At 42.2% G+C, this 23,912-nt stretch overlaps 1 protein-coding gene across 1 annotated transcript; it reads right to left on the reverse strand.

The window, feature by feature from the left end:
- Window positions 1-6,216: 6,216 nt before the first annotated feature.
- LOC131954445 (galectin-4) lies at window positions 6,217-16,447 on the reverse strand. Its single transcript, XM_059318117.1, has 8 exons — window positions 16,342-16,447; window positions 13,885-13,976; window positions 12,243-12,441; window positions 11,210-11,326; window positions 10,305-10,316; window positions 9,772-9,860; window positions 7,424-7,643; window positions 6,217-6,505 (listed from the first exon to the last, which is right to left on the reverse strand). The coding sequence occupies exons 1-8, from the start codon at window positions 16,345-16,347 to the stop codon at window positions 6,389-6,391; spliced, it is 852 nt and encodes a 283-aa protein (XP_059174100.1). The 5' UTR covers window positions 16,348-16,447; the 3' UTR covers window positions 6,217-6,388.
- Between the last annotated feature and the right edge of the window lie 7,465 nt (window positions 16,448-23,912).

Genomic DNA, 23,912 nt, shown 5'->3' on the forward strand with positions numbered 1-23,912 from the left:
TGATCTACTCTATCACGTAGCACCATTGATCTACTCTATCACGTAGTAGCATTGATCTACTCTATCACGTAGCACCGTTGATCTACTCTATCACGTAGCACCATTGATTTACTCTATCACGTAGTAGCACCATTGATATACTCTATCACGTAGTAGCATTGATCTACTCTATCACGTAGCACCATTGATCTACTCTATCACGTAGCACCATTGATCTACTCTATCAAGTAGCACCATTGATCTATACTATCAAGTAGCACCATTGATCTACTCTATCACGTAGTAGCACCATTGATCTACTCTATCACGTAGCACCATTGATCTACTCTATCAAGTAGCACCATTGATCTACTCTATCAAGTAGCACCATTGATCTAATCTATCACGTAGTAGCACCGTTGATCTACTCTATCAAGTAGCACCATTGATCTACTCTATCACGTAGTAGCACCATTGATATACTCTATCACGTAGTAGCATTGATCTACTCTATCACGTAGCACCATTGATCTACTCTATCACGTAGCACCATTGATCTACTCTATCACGTAGCACCATTGATCTAATCTATCACGTAGTAGCACCGTTGATCTACTCTATCACGTAGCACCATTGATCTACTCTATCACGTAGCACCATTGATCTACTCTATCACGTAGTAGAATTGATCTACTCTTTCACGTAGTAGCACCATTGATATACTCTATCACGTAGTAGCATTGATCTACTCTATCACGTAGCACCATTGATCTACTCTATCACGTAGCACCATTGATCTACTCTATCAAGTAGCACCATTGATCTATACTATCAAGTAGCACCATTGATCTAATCTATCACGTAGTAGCACCATTGATCTACTCTATCACGTAGCACCATTGATCTACTCTATCAAGTAGCACCATTGATCTACTCTATCACGTAGCACCATTGATCTATACTATCAAGTAGCACCATTGATCTACTCTATCACGTAGCACCATTGATCTAATCTATCACGTAGTAGCACCGTTGATCTACTCTATCAAGTAGCACCATTGATCTACTCTATCACGTAGTAGCACCATTGATATACTCTATCACGTAGTAGCATTGATCTACTCTATCACGTAGCACCATTGATCTACTCTATCACGTAGCACCATTGATCTATACTATCAAGTAGCACCATTGATCTACTCTATCACGTAGCACCATTGATCTAATCTATCACGTAGTAGCACCGTTGATCTTCTCTATCAAGTAGCACCATTGATCTACTCTATCACGTAGTAGCACCATTGATATACTCTATCACGTAGTAGCATTGATCTACTCTATCACGTAGCACCATTGATCTACTCTATCACGTAGCACCATTGATCTACTCTATCACGTAGTAGCACCATTGATCTACTCTATCACGTAGCACCATTGATCTACTCTATCACGTAGTAGCATTGATCTACTCTATCACGTAGCACCGTTGATCTACTCTATCACGTAGCACCATTGATTTACTCTATCACGTAGTAGCACCATTGATATACTCTATCACGTAGTAGCATTGATCTACTCTATCACGTAGCACCATTGATCTACTCTATCACGTAGCACCATTGATCTACTCTATCACGTAGCACCATTGATCTACTCTATCACGTAGTAGCATTGATCTACTCTATCACGTAGCACCGTTGATCTACTCTATCACGTAGCACCATTGATTTACTCTATCACGTAGTAGCACCATTGATATACTCTATCACGTAGTAGCATTGATCTACTCTATCACGTAGCACCATTGATTTACTCTATCACGTAGTAGCACCATTGATATACTCTATCACGTAGCACCATTGATCTAATCTATCACGTAGTAGCACCGTTGATCTACTCTATCACGTAGCACCATTGATCTACTCTATCACGTAGCACCATTGATCTACTCTATCACGTAGTAGAATTGATCTACTCTTTCACGTAGTAGCACCATTGATATACTCTATCACGTAGTAGCATTGATCTACTCTATCACGTAGCACCATTGATCTACTCTATCACGTAGCACCATTGATCTACTCTATCAAGTAGCACCATTGATCTATACTATCAAGTAGCACCATTGATCTACTCTATCACGTAGTAGCACCATTGATCTACTCTATCACGTAGCACCATTGATCTACTCTATCAAGTAGCACCATTGATCTACTCTATCACGTAGCACCATTGATCTATACTATCAAGTAGCACCATTGATCTACTCTATCACGTAGCACCATTGATCTAATCTATCACGTAGTAGCACCGTTGATCTACTCTATCAAGTAGCACCATTGATCTACTCTATCACGTAGTAGCACCATTGATATACTCTATCACGTAGTAGCATTGATCTACTCTATCACGTAGCACCATTGATCTACTCTATCACGTAGCACCATTGATCTATACTATCAAGTAGCACCATTGATCTACTCTATCACGTAGCACCATTGATCTAATCTATCACGTAGTAGCACCGTTGATCTTCTCTATCAAGTAGCACCATTGATCTACTCTATCACGTAGTAGCACCATTGATATACTCTATCACGTAGTAGCATTGATCTACTCTATCACGTAGCACCATTGATCTACTCTATCACGTAGCACCATTGATCTACTCTATCACGTAGTAGCACCATTGATCTACTCTATCACGTAGCACCATTGATCTACTCTATCACGTAGTAGCATTGATCTACTCTATCACGTAGCACCGTTGATCTACTCTATCACGTAGCACCATTGATTTACTCTATCACGTAGTAGCACCATTGATATACTCTATCACGTAGTAGCATTGATCTACTCTATCACGTAGCACCATTGATCTACTCTATCACGTAGTAGCACCATTGATCTACTCTATCACGTAGCACCATTGATCTACTCTATCACGTAGTAGCATTGATCTACTCTATCACGTAGCACCGTTGATCTACTCTATCACGTAGCACCATTGATTTACTCTATCACGTAGTAGCACCATTGATATACTCTATCACGTAGTAGCATTGATCTACTCTATCACGTAGCACCATTGATTTACTCTATCACGTAGTAGCACCATTGATATACTCTATCACGTAGTAGCATTGATCTACTCTATCACGTAGCACCATTGATCTACTCTATCACGTAGCACCATTGATCTACTCTATCAAGTAGCACCATTGATCTATACTATCAAGTAGCACCATTGATCTACTCTATCACGTAGTAGCACCATTGATCTACTCTATCACGTAGCACCATTGATCTACTCTATCAAGTAGCACCATTGATCTACTCTATCAAGTAGCACCATTGATCTAATCTATCACGTAGTAGCACCGTTGATCTACTCTATCAAGTAGCACCATTGATCTACTCTATCACGTAGTAGCACCATTGATATACTCTATCACGTAGTAGCATTGATCTACTCTATCACGTAGCACCATTGATCTACTCTATCACGTAGCACCATTGATCTACTCTATCACGTAGCACCATTGATCTAATCTATCACGTAGTAGCACCGTTGATCTACTCTATCACGTAGCACCATTGATCTACTCTATCACGTAGCACCATTGATCTACTCTATCACGTAGTAGAATTGATCTACTCTTTCACGTAGTAGCACCATTGATATACTCTATCACGTAGTAGCATTGATCTACTCTATCACGTAGCACCATTGATCTACTCTATCACGTAGCACCATTGATCTACTCTATCAAGTAGCACCATTGATCTATACTATCAAGTAGCACCATTGATCTACTCTATCACGTAGTAGCACCATTGATCTACTCTATCACGTAGCACCATTGATCTACTCTATCAAGTAGCACCATTGATCTACTCTATCACGTAGCACCATTGATCTATACTATCAAGTAGCACCATTGATCTACTCTATCACGTAGCACCATTGATCTAATCTATCACGTAGTAGCACCGTTGATCTACTCTATCAAGTAGCACCATTGATCTACTCTATCACGTAGTAGCACCATTGATATACTCTATCACGTAGTAGCATTGATCTACTCTATCACGTAGCACCATTGATCTACTCTATCACGTAGCACCATTGATCTATACTATCAAGTAGCACCATTGATCTACTCTATCACGTAGCACCATTGATCTAATCTATCACGTAGTAGCACCGTTGATCTTCTCTATCAAGTAGCACCATTGATCTACTCTATCACGTAGTAGCACCATTGATATACTCTATCACGTAGTAGCATTGATCTACTCTATCACGTAGCACCATTGATCTACTCTATCACGTAGCACCATTGATCTACTCTATCACGTAGTAGCACCATTGATCTACTCTATCACGTAGCACTATTGATCTACTCTATCACGTAGTAGCATTGATCTACTCTATCACGTAGCACCGTTGATCTACTCTATCACGTAGCACCATTGATTTACTCTATCACGTAGTAGCACCATTGATATACTCTATCACGTAGTAGCATTGATCTACTCTATCACGTAGCACCATTGATCTACTCTATCACGTAGCACCATTGATCTACTCTATCAAGTAGCACCATTGATCTATACTATCAAGTAGCACCATTGATCTACTCTATCACGTAGTAGCACCATTGATCTACTCTATCACGTAGCACCATTGATCTACTCTATCAAGTAGCACCATTGATCTACTCTATCACGTAGCACCATTGATCTATACTATCAAGTAGCACCATTGATCTACTCTATCACGTAGCACCATTGATCTAATCTATCACGTAGTAGCACCGTTGATCTACTCTATCAAGTAGCACCATTGATCTACTCTATCACGTAGTAGCACCATTGATATACTCTATCACGTAGTAGCATTGATCTACTCTATCACGTAGCACCATTGATCTACTCTATCACGTAGCACCATTGATCTACTCTATCACGTAGAAGCACCATTGATCTACTCTATCACGTAGCACCATTGATCTACTCTATCACGTAGTAGCACCATTGAACTACTCTATCACGTAGCACCATTGATCTACTCTATCACGTAGTAGAATTGATCTACTCTTTCACGTAGTAGCACCATTGATATACTCTATCACGTAGTAGCATTGATCTACTCTATCACGTAGCACCATTGATCTACTCTATCACGTAGCACCATTGATCTACTCTATCAAGTAGCACCATTGATCTATACTATCAAGTAGCACCATTGATCTACTCTATCACGTAGTAGCACCATTGATCTACTCTATCACGTAGCACCATTGATCTACTCTATCAAGTAGCACCATTGATCTACTCTATCACGTAGCACCATTGATCTATACTATCAAGTAGCACCATTGATCTACTCTATCACGTAGCACCATTGATCTAATCTATCACGTAGTAGCACCGTTGATCTACTCTATCAAGTAGCACCATTGATCTACTCTATCACGTAGTAGCACCATTGATATACTCTATCACGTAGTAGCATTGATCTACTCTATCACGTAGTAGCACCATTGATATACTCTATCACGTAGTAGCATTGATCTACTCTATCACGTAGCACCATTGATCTACTCTATCACGTAGCACCATTGATCTACTCTATCACGTAGAAGCACCATTGATCTACTCTATCACGTAGCACCATTGATCTACTCTATCACGTAGTAGCACCATTGATCTACTCTATCACGTAGCACCATTGATCTACTCTATCACGTAGTAGAATTGATCTACTCTATCACGTAGCACCGTTGATCTACTCTATCACGTAGCACTATTGATCTACTCTATCACGTAGTAGCACCATTGATCTACTCTATCACGTAGCACCATTGATCTACTCTATCACCTAGCACCATTGATCTACTCTATCACGTAGCACCATTGATCTACTCTATCACGTAGCACCATTGATCTACTCTATCACGTAGCACCATTGATCTACTCTATCACCTAGCACCATTGATCTACTCTATCACGTAGCACCATTGATCTACTCTATCACGTAGCACCATTGATCTACTCTATCACGTAGCACCATTGATCTACTCTATCACCTAGCACCATTGATCTACTCTATCACGTAGCACCATTGATCACTCAATCACGTAGCAGCAATGTAGCTAGCTAACATTACTCTCAGCTCTCAAATACTTCGGCGTTACCAATGGTTAATGGTTTAGTTACAGATATAATAAATTGAACCAAGCAAAGCATTTTATTTCCACATGTACTGTATTACAAAAGTCTTTAATTTAACGATACAAAAGCAGATATTGAAGTAGATGTTTGAAGTGACACATTGACAGCAGTAAGGACATTGTGCTGACCACTGTCCTTAGAGGACATGACAAGCTGGACAGGGCCGGTTCTAGACAAATTTGACCTGGGTCAAGGTGACGTCACCTTGGACGTTCAGATGGTCGATGCGCTGGAGGGGGTGGAGGCGGTGGTTGAACTCGACAAAGTGCTGGTTGTTCACTGCGATCTGGGGGCGTCAAATGGGAAGAGATTTAGTTAATGAGATTTATAATGAGATTTTTAATGAGATTTTTAATGAGTTTATTTTTTTAGAATTTTTTTTTTTGGTGAGTTTTTTTTTTAAGATGCAGGTTGTGGGTTAATGTTAATGTGGGTATTTGGTTTATGGTGGAGTTGTGGTGGGCTTGGTGGTGTGTATGTAGTGGTGAGCTTGGTAGTGGGAGTGTGGTGATGGTTTTAGTGGTGTGTATGTGGTGGTGGAATTGGTGGTGTGTATGTGGAGGTGGGCTTGGTGGTGTGTGGTGGTGGAATTGGTGGTGGTGTGTATGTGGAGGTGGGCTGGTGGTGGGTGTGTGGTGGTCTTGGTGGTGGGTTGTGGTGGTGGGCTGGTGGTGGGTTGTGGTGGTGGGCTGGTGGTGGGTGTGTGTTGGGCTTGGTGGTGTGTCTGTGGTGGTGGGCTTGGTGGTGTGTATGTAGAGGTGGGCTTAGTGGTGTGTATGTAGAGGTAGGCTTGGTGGTGTGTATGTGGAGGTGGGCTTGGTGGTGAGTTTGGTATCTGGTGTGTACCGATATGGGTTTGGTAGTGGGTCTGTGACAACGTGGGCTCGGTAGTCGGTGCATGGTAGTGGGTTTAATAGAAGGTGAGTGGTAGTGGGTGTGTGATGGTGGGCTTGTTTGTTTACCGTGGTAGGCTTGGTGACAATGTGGCTTGGTAGTAAAAGATGAACGTTGATTGATCTTAAGTGATGGGGTAAGTAATACACTGAGGATTGTTGGATTACCATGTGTGTGTGTATGTATGTATGTTTCTGTGTGTACGGATTATATAAACAAACAAAACGATTGAATATGAACTAGAACACCCTCATCTACTGTAAACGTAATCTGATTTTAAAAACAACAACAACAACAACCAAACACTAACCTTGAACCCGTGCGACTCGACCAAGATGAGAATCTCAAACGGGACGTTTGGCACGAAGGGGAAGTAGCTGCAGTGCTTCTCCTCCGCCCCCCAGCCGCCCCCGGCCTTGTGGGTGCGGACCACGGTGTTGTGGCTGTCGCCGTAGTTGAACCTGGCGTCGAAGTGGAGGGCGACGTCGTTGGCGTCAAAGTTTGGTCCACACACCAGGTTGACGTTGAATCTGGGGTTAGGGTTAGAGGGAGATTTAACATGAGGTTAGAGGGGGTCAGACATGGGGTTAGAGGGGGGTCAGACATGGGGTTAGAGGGGGGTCAGACATGGGGTTAGAGGGGGGGTCAGACATGGGGTTAGAGGGGGGTCAGACATGGGGTTAGAGGGAGATTTAACATGAGGTTAGAGGGGGTCAGACATGGGGTTAGAGGGGGGTCAGACATGGGGTTAGAGGGGGGTCAGACATGGGGTTAGAGGGGGGGGGGTCAGACATGGGGTTAGAGGGGGGTCAGACATGGGGTTAGAGGGGGTCAGACGTATGGTTAGAGAGGGGTCAGGCATGGGGTTAGAGGGGGTCAGACATGGGGTTAGGGTTAGAGGGGGGTCAGACATGGGGTTAGGGTTAGAGGGGGGTCAGACATGGGGTTAGGGTTAGAGGGAGGTCAGACATGGGGTTAGAGGGGGGTCAGACATGGGGTTAGAGGGAGATTTAACATGAGGTTAGAGGGGGTCAGACATGGGGTTAGAGGGGGGTCAGACATGGGGTTAGAGGGAGATTTAACATGAGGTTAGAGGGGGTCAGACATGGGGTTAGAGGGGGGTCAGACATGGGGTTAGAGGGGGGTCAGACATGGGGTTAGAGGGGGGGTCAGACATGGGGTTAGAGGGGGGTCAGACATGGGGTTAGAGGGAGATTTAACATGAGGTTAGAGGGGGTCAGACATGGGGTTAGAGGGGGGTCAGACATGGGGTTAGAGGGGGGTCAGACATGGGGTTAGAGGGGGGGTCAGACATGGGGTTAGAGGGGGGTCAGACATGGGGTTAGAGGGGGTCAGACGTATGGTTAGAGAGGGGTCAGGCATGGGGTTAGAGGGGGTCAGACATGGGGTTAGGGTTAGAGGGGGGTCAGACATGGGGTTAGGGTTAGAGGGGGGTCAGACATGGGGTTAGGGTTAGAGGGAGGTCAGACATGGGGTTAGAGGGGGGTCAGACATGGGGTTAGAGGGAGGTCAGACATGGGGTTAGAGAGGGGTCAGACATGGGGTTAGAGGGGGGTCAGACATGGGGTTAGGGTTAGAGGGAGGTCAGACATGGGGTTAGAGGGGGGTCAGACATGGGGTTAGAGGGGGGTCAGACATGGGGTTAGAGGGAGGTCAGACATGGGGTTAGAGAGGGGTCAGACATGGGGTTAGAGGGGGGTCAGACATGGGGTTAGGGTTAGAGGGAGGTCAGACATGGGGTTAGAGGGGGGTCAGACATGGGGTTAGAGGGGGGTCAGACATTGGGTTAGGGTTAGAGGGGGGTCAGACATGGGGTTAGGGTTAGAGGGGGGTCAGACATGGGGTTAGAGGGGGGTCAGACATGGGGTTAGGGTTAGAGGGGGGTCAGATATGGGGTTAGGGTTAGAGGGGGGTCAGACATGGGGTTAGGGTTAGAGGGGGGTCAGACATGGGGTTAGGGTTAGAGGGGGGTCAGACATGGGGTTAGGGTTAGAGGGAGGTCAGAAATAGGGGTTAGAGGGGGTCAGACATGGGGTTAGGGTTAGAGGGAGGTCAGACATGGGTTTAGAGGGGGTCAGACATGGGTTTAGAGGGGGTCAGACATGGGGTTAGAGGGGGGTCAGACATGGGGTTAGAGGGGGTCAGACGTATGGTTAGAGAGGGGTCAGACATGGGTTTAGAGGGGGTCAGACGTATGGTTAGAGAGGGGTCAGGCATGGGGTTAGAGGGGGTCAGACATGGGGTTAGGGTTAGAGGGGGGTCAGACATGGGGTTAGGGTTAGAGGGAGGTCAGAAATAGGGGTTAGAGGGGGTCAGACATGGGTTTAGAGGGGGTCAGACGTATGGTTAGAGAGGGGTCAGGCATGGGGTTAGAGGGGGTCAGACATGGGGACCAATTACTCCGAGGTTGTTTTTATACAAAGCGTTATGAATAATAAGCCCACCAACCATTAAACCCACCAACTCATAAACTTGACAACCATTAAACTCACCAACCCATTAACCTATAAACCCACCACCCCACAACCCCATCAACCCACCAACCCATAACCTTACCAACCCAACTCCAACGACCCCCAACTCCAACGACCCCCGACCCCAACGACCCCTGTCTAACAATGACCCCCGCTAGTATACCTTGAGGCGCCAGGGCGAGGAATTCCATCAATAACAATTTTCCTGCCAGGGTAAATTCCGCCATTGATGAAGGTGGTCAGTGGGACAGGCTAGCAGAGGCAGCAACACATTTACAAAACTTTAGTTCAACAGTCCGACTTATACAACATATCCTTTCTTCAACTTATCCAACAGCTATCGTTTCTTTAACTGATAATTATCGTTTTGAACTTTTAAAACACCTATACTTTCTTCAACTGTTACAACAGATATCGTTTCTTGAACTTAAAATTATCGCTTTGAACTTTAAAACAATTATCGTATATGAGCTTGTTAAATAATTATCAATTTTTAAACAGTTACCATTTTTGAACTTTTTAAAATAGTTATAGTTTTTGAACTTTAACAACAAACTTACGCAACACATAAAAACGAAACATAGACACTATGTACAATCCTACAATTTGAGGTTCCATACATTACACTTCAAAGACACCAGTCAACATTACTTTTAATATATCTCATTCGCCCCAAACAAGCTTGACATTACTTACAGGGTTCTGGATCTGAAAGGAAAAAGATAAGCGCGTCAAGTTAGACAACTCTATTTGCACAACTCTCACAGTTTAACCTAGGAGCGATGCAGTTACCTCCCGCACTTTGTCACTGGGCTATAATTTATGCGAGGTTAAAAGGGTATGTGTGCGATAACCTAATCTACCAAGGCTGATAAAGAAAGTTGTCTACGTGGTAATAAAAGGAAGTTATCTAGAGATTAAAAAAAAAATACAAGCCTAACACAAATAGATTTTAAAAATTCCCACACAGCGCATGAAAAAACCCCACCCACATAAAAATAAAATTGTGTGTGTGTGTGTGGGGGGGGGGGGGGCGGTCTGATGGGTACCTAGCTTACGTTGGGGAAAGTAAAGGCGGCTGGGCAAAGTGCTGACCACACCATCCCTTCATATGTCGAGGTAAAAAAAACCAACATATAAACTCTACTACATCTGCCCTATGGATCGCTAGGTCTCAAGAGGAATCTTAACATACCAAACAGTAGGGTGGCCTCCACAATGGCGTCACATTTTTAAAAGTAAGGGGGAGGAGGTAAAGTTTTCACTTTAGTGGCGATGCTTGTCAAAGGGAGGGAGGGGGGGGGGGGGCGGTACATAAAGTTTGACTTCACACTTTTGCAGAATTTCAGCAGCCATTTTTGCGTTGTTCTTGTGACTTGTTTTGTAATGTCAGTTAATTAAAATGGCTATTATTGATATAGGTCAGTTGATATTTTAGAAAGAGAGGGATGTTGTTTTTTTAATTTCTATTTTGGAATGAGGGAGTCTGTATTAAAATTGGACAAAAAAAAATAATTAAAATTTAACCGAAAGTATTATCCACAAGGTGAAGAAACAGGATCTACAGGATGAACTATGACCCAGGCGAACTTTGAACCTACCACGTCGAGGTATGCGATCCTGTTGATAGTGACGTCACCAGCGATGTAGAGAAAGCGAGCCGTTTCTTTGGGGATCCTGTGGTTGAAGTCACAGAAAAAGGTATTGTTGACAAAAATCTGGGGAAGAAAGAAAATGTATGAGGTCTTTATCGTTAAAAATGCCTGGTGTTTTTTAAAGGATATCGATTCGTATTTATTCCTAGAATAAATATATGAATAAACTGAGTGGTCGGACGGTAGAGCGCACGACTGCTAACACGAAAGACTCTCAGATCCCGGACTCGAGTCCATACCTGAGTCTACTCAGTTTAAATGGGTACTCGACTGATATTAGAGAAACGAAAAAAAGGATGGGTATACTACTGAACACACGGTCCGTGGTCACAGATAAACTCTACTTCATCTGCGATATTTACCGCCAGGGGTAGCAGGGCATCTTAGGAAAATAAATCCTAACTCTGACAATTCATATCACAGCTCAATTTACAACTCCAGCTATTATATGATAGTAAACGGTAGAGAGCTAGACTGCTAACCCGAGTGTCACGAGTTCGAATCCGGGTTCAAATAAGTGGAACGTCCCAGAGTCAACCCAGCTCTGATAAGTACCTAACTCACGTTAGTGAATCAAAGGCGGCTAAAGCATAGTGCTGACCACACTATCCTTTCATATGCCGAGGTCATCTGAAGCAGATCAACTCTACTGCATCTGCTCTATGTGTCTTGGGCACGAACGGAAAGTGATGCGGTAACAAATGACCAACTTGTACACGGTAAAAATATTAGAGGCGGTCCGTTGTAAAGCCCAGGTTTATAATAGGGCTGGTAAGTAGGTCACCAACCAGTTATACGGCTCATGCAGGCTTTATTGAGCTGTAGAATTGGTTGGTGACCTACTTACCAACCCTATTACATGGAAAACTGAAGAGTGCCTGAAACACCCACCAGACGATTAAATAGTCCTAACCCCTCCCTCCCTCCCTCCCTCCCTCCCTCCCTCCCCCCCCCCTCCTCTTAAAAAAAATCTACTGACCTGGAAAGCGTGATGTCTGACAATGATCTTCACCTCGAACGCCCCGCCTTTGTAGAAGGGGAATCCCCCGTGTTTCTCCTCAGCGCCCCAGCCGCCCCTGTTGTGTGTGCGGACAACCTCGTTCTGGTCGAAGCGAGGGTTGAAGTGTAGGGCCGTGTCCGAGTCGTAGGTCTGGCCAGAGCACAGGTTGATGCTAAATCTGGGGGAAAGATTATTATCGTTTACTTTTGGCTGGTTGTTGCTAAATCTGGGGAATATTAGCGTTTACTTTTGGCTAGTCTGTTGCTAAATCTGGGGGAAAGATTATCATTGTTTACTTTTTGCTGGTCTGTTGCTAAATCTGGGGGAAAGATTATTATCGTTTACTTTTTGCTGGTCTGTTGCTAAATCTGGGGGAAAGATTATTATCGTTTACTTTTTGCTGGTCTGTGGCTAAATCTGGGGGAAAGATTATTAGCGTTGACTTCATGCTGGATTGTTGCTAAACTTGGATTACAAATTTTAACGTTTTCTTTTTGCTGATTTGTTGCTAAATCTGGATTTCAACTTTTGACGTTTATTTTTTGCTGGTCCAGTCTATGGGACGATGTGGTCACAGTGTATGGAGTTCGGATCTCAGTTCGGACTAAGATGTTCCTGAGTCCACCCAGTTGTGGTGCGTACCTGACTTACGTTGGGAAAGTAAAAGCGGCCGGTCATTGTGCTGACCACACTATCCCTTCATAAGCCGAGGTAAAAAAAACATTAACTCTACTTCATCTACCCTAAGGATGGCTAGTTCGAAAACCATCTTTACTTGTTGGTGTGATGCAACATCTGGGTTAGAGATTTTATAGTTTATTTGTTGCTAGCACGGTGCTAAATCTGGTTTAAATAACATACTGCTCTCTAAACCACTGTATTTGTTATTTAGTCAATGAAAACAAAACAAGCTTCGCGTAGCTGTATTCCAGAGGCGTAGCGAGGGGGGGGGGGGCGGGCGGGGGGACACATTTGTCCCCGGGCGCCGACCTTAGGGGGCGCCAAAATGGGTTGGAAAAACAAATCTAAAGCTTGAGGGAGGGGTGTAAATCGAAAGTTTGAGTGGGGGGGGGGGGGGGGGGGGGGGTGCAAATCGAAAGTTTGTCCCCGGGCGCCGGGAACTGTCGCTACGCCTCTGGTGTATTCCAACTTAGTGTTCTCGCGTAGTTTGACCAGGTAGCCTGTATAAGGTGGGGTGGGGTGGGGGGTGGGGGTGTTCAAGATTTGAGGAAGCAGTTACCCTACCCTGACAGGGAAATGCGAGCGTCAGTGATTCAGGGCTGTTTGAGGTTAACCGTCTAATCTACCTCCTCCCAAACTTATCCCCTCAACACTTCCCCCCCCCCCCCCCCCGCGCTAATTGAATCTGAAAGCTACACACGTTTAATACTTCAATTGAAAACATTTTTGCCTTCAGAAATAATAGCCTTCCCTTTATAACAGATTTCGCCTTGCGATATAAATAGTATAATCCCTATTATCATTTATCTAACAGGGAAGTGAATTGCTGTAATAATACTTCCGTTGTTGTGGTTTTTTTAAAAAAAAAAAAAAGATATTTGAATTGTGGAGTAATTAAAAAAAAAAGAACATCGAAAATTAGAATTTTGAAGAGACTTACCTCCCTGCATAAGGGGGGACAACTCCGTCAACTATAATTTCTTTTCCATCCGAGAGGTTGAATGGGATGTTTCCTGTGTGTGGGACTGGGTACTGCGAGATACACAGGCATGACATACAGATGTCAGTAGTATAAGAACATGACATGTAGATGTCAGAAACATGTCATACAATAAGATATGGCATTCAGATGTCAGTCGTAACACAGATGTGACATGTCACATGTAGATGTCAACAGTACACGGATAAGACATGCAGATGTCAGAAGCATGACATACAGCAGTAAACAGCATGACACGTAGACGTTAGGCAATGTCATTAGCACGGTTTAAAACAGGGTTGCTTTGAGGCATTTTCCTCAAGGAGGGGGGGGGGGGTGTTCTTAAAACAAAGTGGTGGGGGGGGGGGCGCTGGTTAAGGTATATATATTTTCTTTCTATATTAGAAAAACACTAGTCATTTAAAACAGTAGCGTAGCGAGGGGGGGGGGGGGAACATATGTCCGGGCGCCGACCTTAGGGGGCGCCAAAATGGGTTGGAAAAATAAATTGAAAGGTTGAGGGGGGTGCAAATCGAAAGTTTGAGGGGGGGGGGGTGCAAATCAAAACCTTGAGGGCAGTGTTTCTTCCAGACTTTTTTCTCCGGGGGGGCGCTTGAAATTTTCGGGGGGGGCGGTAGACTTTCTTCGGGGGGGGGGGGGCGGACACTGTTAAAAGTATATATTTTCTATATAAATTATATACATTTCATTTCGTTCGGGGGGGGGGGGGCGGTAAAAAATTTTCGGGGGGGGGGGCTTCGCCCCCCCGAAGAGATGCCTGGAAGAAACTCTGCTTGAGGGGGGGTGCAAATCGAAAGTTTGAGGGGGGGGGGGGTGCAAATCGAAAAGTTTGAGGGGGTGAAAATCGAAATCTTGAGGGAGGTGGAAATCGAAAAGTTTGTCCCCGGGCGCCGGGAAGGGTCGCTACGCCTCTGATTTAAAAATTGGCCTTAGAACACCATCGAATTCATATTTCTTATACAACAGTTTATGATGCTATAAAGCTTTTCATTTAGATTTAAAAAAAAATAAATAATGTACAATAAGGAGTTCTACCAAATGCTATATTATTATGATTTCTTTTTTTAACAATTGTAAAACCCAGGAACGTGAAGTTATAAACATACTGAGCCACATACAGCACCATTAAGTTTACACCTTCCTACTACATACAGTGGCCTAAATGAACTAGACCCTGACTATAAATAAACCATGACCTCTCTCAATGTGCACTGTAAACAAACAAACGACACGTCAATTAGTGGTCAAGAGGGTGTTGAGTGTGTAAACCGTTGACTTCAGCACTTCAGAGAAGGCGTTCGTCACTACAGAAGAACGGATAACAGACAAAACACCCGACAAAATAGAAGATAAAATAGATAACATAGCAAACGAAAGCAAACAAAATAGCAAAAAAAGCAGACAAAATAGCAGACAAAATAGCAGACAAAAAAAGCAGACAAAAGAGCAGACAGTGGATTGACATCAGATACTTCATCATACATTACATGCGTCGTAATAGCAGACACATCATTCGAAAACATTGAAAAAAAAACACGGGGCCTAATATAAAAATGGGGCTTAATATAAAAACAGTGGACATAAGATAAAAAATATTCAACATAAGACAAAAAAATATTGGAAATAACGTAAAAAACATTGGGCGAAACAAAGAAAAAATACACTTGACATAATGCAAGAAAACATAAGGCATTACAATGAAACAAAACATAAGACATTACATTAGAAAACAATCAGACAAATTTCATACGAAACATCATAAGAGTTATGTCATATTTCTCCATAGCAACCCCTACCGCACCTTCACTTAATTGATTCTCAGAAAAATGGTTTAATACCCCCACCCCACCCCAAAGTTTGATCAACAGCAATAATTGTAATATATAAAAAAATGAGCTTTAATCTTTTGTTGCACATGGTTTAACAAGGTTGTTGGTGGCTGGGTAGGTGGACGGGCAGCCGATACGAAAGAATGATGGATGGGAATGTCAGTAAGGTCAAGGCTAATAAATTGGGTGGTTGGTGCAATGATGGGGGGGGGGGGTGATCACTTGTGACATGTTTATCACGAGGTCCGGGTATATCTTATTATCACTTGTATCATGTTATAACTGTTTATATCTTATCACTTGTTATATCATGTTATAACTGTTTGTATCTTGTTCTTACAACTAGACAAAATTTTGATTGGAGGTGGGTGGGTGGTGGTATAGCCCGATTAACCCTCTAAATCCTTAATCCACCACCGGAGTTTTGAATTGAAAATTATTAATATATATATATATATATATATATATATATATATATATATATATATATATATATATATATATATATATATATATATATATATATATATATATATAGTTTTGTGTATAGAACAGTATAAGTACTTACAGCCATGGTGAAAAGCTAAGCCTGCAGTTTCCTGAAGTGGGAGACTCCGGCTTATTCCCTTCTCGTTTTATATACCAACAACCAGACCCTCCTTTCTTTCAACCAATCAAAACGTGGGGATTCTATCTGTTCTAAATTTAGCCTGACGACGAACCAAAATTTATCGCTGATCGCGATAACAACGAACTTCGTCTTGTGCCTTGGTCGCCAAATGTGAAGGCTGATCGGTGGTGATCAGTTGATACACGCCCACCCACTCGAGTAAAACAATGGCTCCTTTGTGAATGGTTATCTTACTTGTAGATAGTATATGGGACATAACTCGGGTATAGTAGATGGGAAATAACTCGGGTACTTTGGAGTTTTTGCATGTTAAGATGAGAACATTGTCGCACACACTACAAACCGGATTAAATGGAGAACTCGAGAGATAGAGAGGGAGAAAGACATCTTTGTACATTTAAAAACTTAATCAATTTCTAAAAAAATTATAGTAAATCAATATAATTGACAATGTAATTTTTAATATATAAGCTTTAATGAAAAAGTAGAACATTTGAAATAAATATTTAAACGCAACTTTATAATTCGCTCAGAGTGTGTGTTGAGTTGTTGTAACATTTTCTAGGTATTTCCATGATAAACAAAATAGACCGGCTATATATAAAGGAGGTAAGACAGTTAAAGCCTACCTAGTCGGTAGGGGACCAAACCCTCATTCGTTCAAGGTTTTAGGACGTCGACGTTCGATGATAGCATTCAATTTTCTGCTAATTAACACTGGGAAAAAATTAGAGCAGCTCATACAAATGAAATATTAGAACAATAAACTAAAAACATACACAATTTGAATAATTTTACTATCGTCCTCTCTCGATAGTGAAGAGTGTTCTTCCCTAACCCCTCCCCCTTTTATTTCTAAGTCCATTTTTGTGTGTCTCCCCCACCCCCCAATCGCCTAACATTGTTACCAATATCAAGACGCTTCATCCCTTAAAATGGCGTCACACAGACTACCACCGCCTCCCCCCCCCCTATACACACAACATGTTATATTTCTTTTTATAATTATTGTACCGGGTCATGTTGCTATAATTTAATTTAGTTTAAATGACTAACGCTAAAATGTGGGTGACATCTTCTCCCTTCCTTACCCCACACCTCATCACTAAAGTCCACGCTAATGAAAACAACAGCGGAGGATTAGTTCCTGGGTTAACTCGACTTAAAACACGAGGTAAACAATGACTTATCTAAAAGCATGCACCAATGATGATAAAGACGTTGGTAATCGAGACGCTAAGGACGATCAAATGTCCGTCTAAAACAGACATTAAATCAATTTTTATTCATCTTTAAATCCCAACATTCGAAAACCATGTACAAAACGTGTAATATTCAACGTCTAAATATATCAACAAACGCATGTATCATTAATACATAAATTATTGAACAATTCAGTTGTTAACATACCGTTTCATTGCGGTGATTAAAGCCTATCTCACAAACATAAGTACAGTCATTTTAAAACTCATCCCACTACCATCATGCAATCATTTAAAAACACATCCTAATACAATCGAAATAATCATTTTAAAACGCATACCACCACCACCACCACCCGTACAATCATTTTAAAAAAACCATCCCACTACAATCCGTACAATCATTTGAAGTCCATACAACTACCATTCCTACAATCAATAAAAACTCATCCCACTACAATTAATACAATCAATTGAAGCCCATACAACTAACATTCCAACAATAATTGAAACCCCATCCCCCTACAATCCGTACAATCAACAACCATACCCTTAGTCACACAAACAGATATCTTAACAATACCATCCAGTATCGTCTTTCTAATTAACGCGATGTGTCTAATAATTACCATCTAATCAAGACTGCTGTCTCATGCTTTTCATATTGACCTCAGACCAGCTGATAAAAGTTTGAAGAAGTTATTTCAAATCTCAACAACGTACCGAAGTACATTTGAAAGCGTTAGGGTTTTTCTAGATCTGTATGACTGTTTACAAAGTATATCTACTTAAATAAATAACCAGTTATACTTAAATATCGCTGAGCTTAAATGTGTGTCAAGCGCCTTTAAAGTGTCTCCCCCCCCCCCCCCGCGACCCATACGTACACAAACAAATATGATCATTGTTAAATAACTAAATTTAGCACTCGGAGATAATATGACAATTTGTAGGGAAATGATGATATGAAATATACAAGTAGATCTAGTCAGATGCGTAGCGAGAGGGGGGGGGGGGGGCGGGGGGTTGCGGACCGCACCGGGTGACACCATTTAGGGGGTGACACCAAGGCAAAAAATATATAGAAAAAAAAAATGAAAGTTTGAGGGGGGGGGGTGCAAATCGAAAGTTCGAGGGGAGGTGTAAATAGAAAGTTTAAAGGGGGGGGGGTGCAAGTTTGAGGGGGGGGGGGGGTGGGGTGCAAATCGAAAATTGAAAGTTTGTCCCCGGGAAGGGTCGCTACGCCTCTGGGGGGTGATACCATTAAGTGCCGCACCGGGTTACACCCGACCTCGCTACGCCACTGAATCTAGTGGTTTTATATTTTTCGCAGAAAATACTTTTATACATGTACAAGAAACCGGACCTGAACGTGGTTATGGACATACACATAAACATCAACACAGGCATGTAGCAGTGAATAGAGAGAGAATGTTTGGTTGGTATTTCATGAGCGACCCACTCTGTTTTAGGCTTCGGGTCATATTCAAAAGACGTATATAACCGTCTTCGTAAGAGTTAAGATTGTTGGATGTAAAAAGGGGTGGTACTAGCTAATCTGCCTTGATGCTTTCCACTGATAAGCCATGTGTGCTATACATTACATAACAGGACATGGAGGTGAGAAATGTTGAGGGGAGAGCAGTGGTCCTGGTTGGCTGAGATCTAAGGATTAAGTTAATGTTACCTACAAAGAGAGGAAGTTTTATGGTGGGTTAGATACAGGTGGGGGCTGGGTATCATGGGGGGGGGGGGGGGGGGGAGAAATTGTGAGGGGGGGAGCAGTGGTATTAATGTGTCTGATCACTTCCCTACTGGACCATGGTGGTCATATATTACATAACATACCACCCCAGATTGGCTGAAATCTAAGAATAGTTATCCCTGTTACTTACAAAGAGATTGGAAGTTTTATTGTTGGTTAGAAACAGGTGGGGGCTGAGTCGGCTGTATTGCCCCTTAGGGGTAATAAGTATGTTACCATTTTTAAAACACACACACACACACACATACACACCCCCCCCACCCCCCCCCCCCCCCCCCCCCACAAAAACACACACACACACAAACAGGGAGGCAGAGATGGAATACTATAAACAGGGCATATCATTAGACAAAACAGGAGAAGAATTTGAAATATCTATAAAGAGTACGTTAGGAAACACGTTAGTAAGAAACGACAAGAACAAAAGCAGAGTTAGAGATAGAATTAGTGAAACAGAAAGGTCATCAAATAGATAACACGCAACTGCCCTAGAACAACAAACCCCATTACCAAGAATGTGACCCGGACCGCCCCCACGAATGATTTTGAATAACGGACACATTAGTGAAGTCAAGTCGAGTATTTGTGAATCTAAGTAGTCGAGAAAATAGGCGAGAAGTCGATACGGTCAGTAGTAAGGTGAAGTTAGTAAAGTAAAAACTGAAGTCAATTAAATACTTGAAGTCGGTGAAGTAAGTAAAGTCAAAATTGAAGTCAAAGTGGTTATTTGAAGTCAGTTAAGTCAGTGAATAAAGTCGTTGAAGTCAAAGTAAAGTCATTGAATTGGTTGAAGTCTTTGAAGTCAAAGTGAAGTCGTTGATCTCGAAGTTAGGTCAGTTTAAGTCAGGCAATGAAGTCTATTATGTTTAAGTGAATTCGAAGTCAGTCAAGTTAGTCGTCAAAGTAAATTTAGTCGTCAAAGTGAAGTCGGTCATGTTACTGAAGTCAAAAGTGAATTCAGTCTATTAAGTCAAGCCAGCCACATTAAGTCAAGCCAGCCACATTAAGTCAAGTCAGAAGTCACATAGTGAGAGCTTCCCCACTATATGATCACGTGTTGAAATGTTAATTTGAAATGGCACGATACTATTGATATACACTTACATGTCTATTCTTTTTGTGAAGCTATCTCTTAGCTCTAGTAGTGTTTACGTCTATTGGGTTTATTATGCTTTACAGTTTGAATTTGGAGTGTACTATTTTATTATTTGGTTATTTCTGTAATGTTGTATGGTACGCCAGACCAGTGTTCAGTACGCATACATTTGAGAATGAGTTTTTTTTTAATAGAAGGTACCTCTGTCTGAATACTGGTCTACGTGGGCACTAAGATGGTCACGTAAAGCCATTGCTCATAGTCTCGAAATGTTCAGACCCACCAACGCTTACACGGAATGAGACGCGATGAAGCAGACACTTCAAAGAGTACCGCCACCGCTGAAGCCCCTGTACACGTTAAGTTACCTGGACAGCGAACAGCCCTGCTGGACAGTGAATTGCCCTGGTCAAGACAACGGACGCAATCGTCGCCACCGCTTCGCCCCCACACTGGGGTTATCTAAAACAGACCCCCCCCCCCCACCTACGTACAACTGCGTCGGTAGATAGGAAGGGTAGAATACCCTTCGTCCAAGTTCCCAGCGACAGAATGTTATGTCATTGTTCGCCACCGCATCAGACGGCTCCAGTTCATCGTGTAATCACTCTACGTGGACGTCTCAACCAGCGTTGAGATGAGATTGTTGCGTCATCACATTGACCAAGGAAAGTTACGCCTACACCCGCCTAACGGGAATTTACATCAGAACTCACCACAACCAACCCATCACAGAGGAACGCCAACAATTACATAACACTTACACAAACACACTGCTCACTGAGCCCGTTCAACTCAACCAGTTACACATTGCCACTAAGATTCACTCAAGCCCAGTACACGACAACCTAGCCAGAACTTGAGTTACACATGATTAGATTAACTCATACCATAACATAGACATACATTATCAAGCTGAGACACCACAGACGTCAGGATACTTACACAAAAACTAAAACAATGACATTATTGTTTCAGGAACACCGACACAAGATTTTATGTTTTTGTAAACTGTGCTGTCCCATTTTGTATTTGATATATATGATTGATGTTAGGGATAGAATAGAGTAGCAAGATAGATAGTTGTTGATGTATTAGATTAGTAGCAGACGCTGAAAAATAGAATTTGTCAGCTCCACAAAGGGAGGGAGATATGTGATGACGCTAGCTTAGGTCGGGTAGGTCAAGTAGAAGAAGTTAATAGAAAAAGGCTATAGCTAGTTGGTTAGAGAGCAGTGTTTCTTCCAGACTTTTTTCTCTCGGGGGGGGGGGGGGGGGGGGCGGCACTTGAAATTTTCGGGGGGGGGGGGGGGCGGACACTGTTAAAAATATTATTTTCTATATAAATTTCATTCGTTCGGGGGGGGGGGGGTAGACTTTCTTCAATGCAGGGGGAGATGGAGATGCCTGGAAGAAACTCTGTTAGAGAGTCATATGAAAATACAGGAGCTGACCGGTCACGTGGGACGGTTAGCTGACCACTGGAGCGTGCGTCTTCGGTTAGGCAGTTAGTATTAGAAAGCACAAAGTGTAGATTAGTTAGATAGAAGTAGTAGTAGTACAGTATCGATTAGTAAGTTAGGAAGTTGATTGTGTAAATTTTAATGAAGAACATTATATTTTGACTTGAACGTGTGTGATGGATTCTCATCATCTTCATCAACCCCACTCTCCTATTTGGCGGTTGCTGCATTTTAAAAATATACACACAATACAACCAAAAACAATGAACGCAACACAATCTGTTTTATCATCCTTGTTAAAAAAAAATGACATAATGATTCCTAGAATATTAATAAAAACAAGCGAACTAGGGGAAATAATCACTTAAATATCGCTGAGCCTAAATGTGTGTCAAGCGTCTTTAGTGCCCCCCCCCTCCCCCCATACACACAAACAAATATGATCATTGTTAAATAACTTAAATCAGCAATCGGAGATGATATGACAGTTTGTGGGAAAATGATATGAAACATACAAGAAGATATAGTGGTTATTTAGAAGAGGTCAAACAGGCAGAGGCGTAACGAGGGGGGAGGAGGGGGTGCAGACCGCACCGGGTGACATCATTTAGGGGATGACACCAAGGCAAAAAATAGCAAAATATATAGAGAAAAATGATAATTCCACTTAATTAAGTGTTTAATTCGAGTGTTAAATAGTGTTTTAAGAGGTGCAAATCGAAAGTTTGAGGGGGGGGGGGGGGGGTGCAAATCGAAAGTTGAAAGTTTGTCCCCGGGAAGGGTCGCTACGCCTCGGGGGGGGGGGGGGGGGGTGACACCATTAAGTGCCGCACCGGGTGACACCCGACCTCGCTACGCCACTGCAAACAGGTCACCTTGTTGTCTCGTGGGTTTTGTACGTATTGTGGTGCTCCTACATGTGTTTAAAGCATGATTTTTCCACATACTATGTCTTAAGTTCACACATACTGATAACAAAATTATACTAACCGCCTTTTAAGACATCATACCACTAACTTCTCCAAAATGCAAATTATTCATTAAATACTAACTTTAATTAAATAAGGGGATTATAACCAAAATATTCTTTCCACAGGGTAGGGTAATTTTTACGCTATTAAATGAATATTTACTTATGAAGTTTTGTTTTTAAAGAAAAAGTGAAATACCTCCTAAAAAAGTTTTTAAAAATAACTCTTCTTAAGAAGCAGAAGTGTGACGTCAGATCTGCTATACCCCTCCCCCCACCTTCCAAACGTGCTCCTCCATACTGACATTATTTATTGACCAATCCTTAGCAATAGTCATTTCTACCAACATTATCTTAAATTAATCTTCTTCTTCGTTCTTAATTTTTAGTTTCTTATCTACTAGAGGATTTGAACTCGAGACTTTTTTTTTTAGTCCAACCAAGAACAAACTACAAGGCAGCAGTTGTTTAATTTTGGAGTTGTCTCTCTTAGAAGAGTGGCTGTCCCCAGCTAACGAGCCTTACCTGCCAGAGGGTTCGAACTCGAGACTTTTCGGTTTAGTAACCATGAGCTCTACCGACTCGACCACGCCAACCCCTTTAAATTAATCAATTAGGTGCGTTTCAAATAGGGGGAGATGTTATTGTTAACCTTAAATATTAAGGGATGTAATCCAGGTTATACAAAGATATTTTACGAATTTCTGTAGTTGTCTTTCTTTGATTGAAAATAGATAACAAATTAAAACAAATTAGGCTTAAAAGTTGAAACAACAGTTATATAATTTAACTTTACCTGTTGCTCAAATGTTCAATTTTAACTAATCTAAATTAGACTTTAAAACAATGATATTTTGACTTTCTTTCAACTTTTTGTAGCTAATCAGAAAATCAACAAAAATAATAAAGTAGGCCTAACAGTAACAACCTGAGGAGAGCTCTTTAATTTAGGAGATAACTTATACATACAAACTTTCCTTATTTCTGCTAGAACCGGAAATTGTGTTGCAGA

This window comes from Physella acuta, unplaced genomic scaffold (assembly GCF_028476545.2).
Source record: "Physella acuta isolate Inbredline_101_S28 unplaced genomic scaffold, ASM2847654v3 ptg000999l, whole genome shotgun sequence".
NCBI lineage: Eukaryota > Metazoa > Mollusca > Gastropoda > Physidae > Physella > Physella acuta.

Bases quoted from the DNA above. Each gene is read 5' to 3' on its own strand.
- LOC131954445 (XM_059318117.1), bottom strand. The intron at 11,327-12,242 runs GTCAGTAGATTT...TTTCTTCCCCAG, and splicing joins TCAGACATCACGCTTTCCAG to ATTTTTGTCAACAATACCTT. The intron at 6,506-7,423 runs GTTAGTGTTTGG...TGACGCCCCCAG, and splicing joins TCGAGTCGCACGGGTTCAAG to ATCGCAGTGAACAACCAGCA.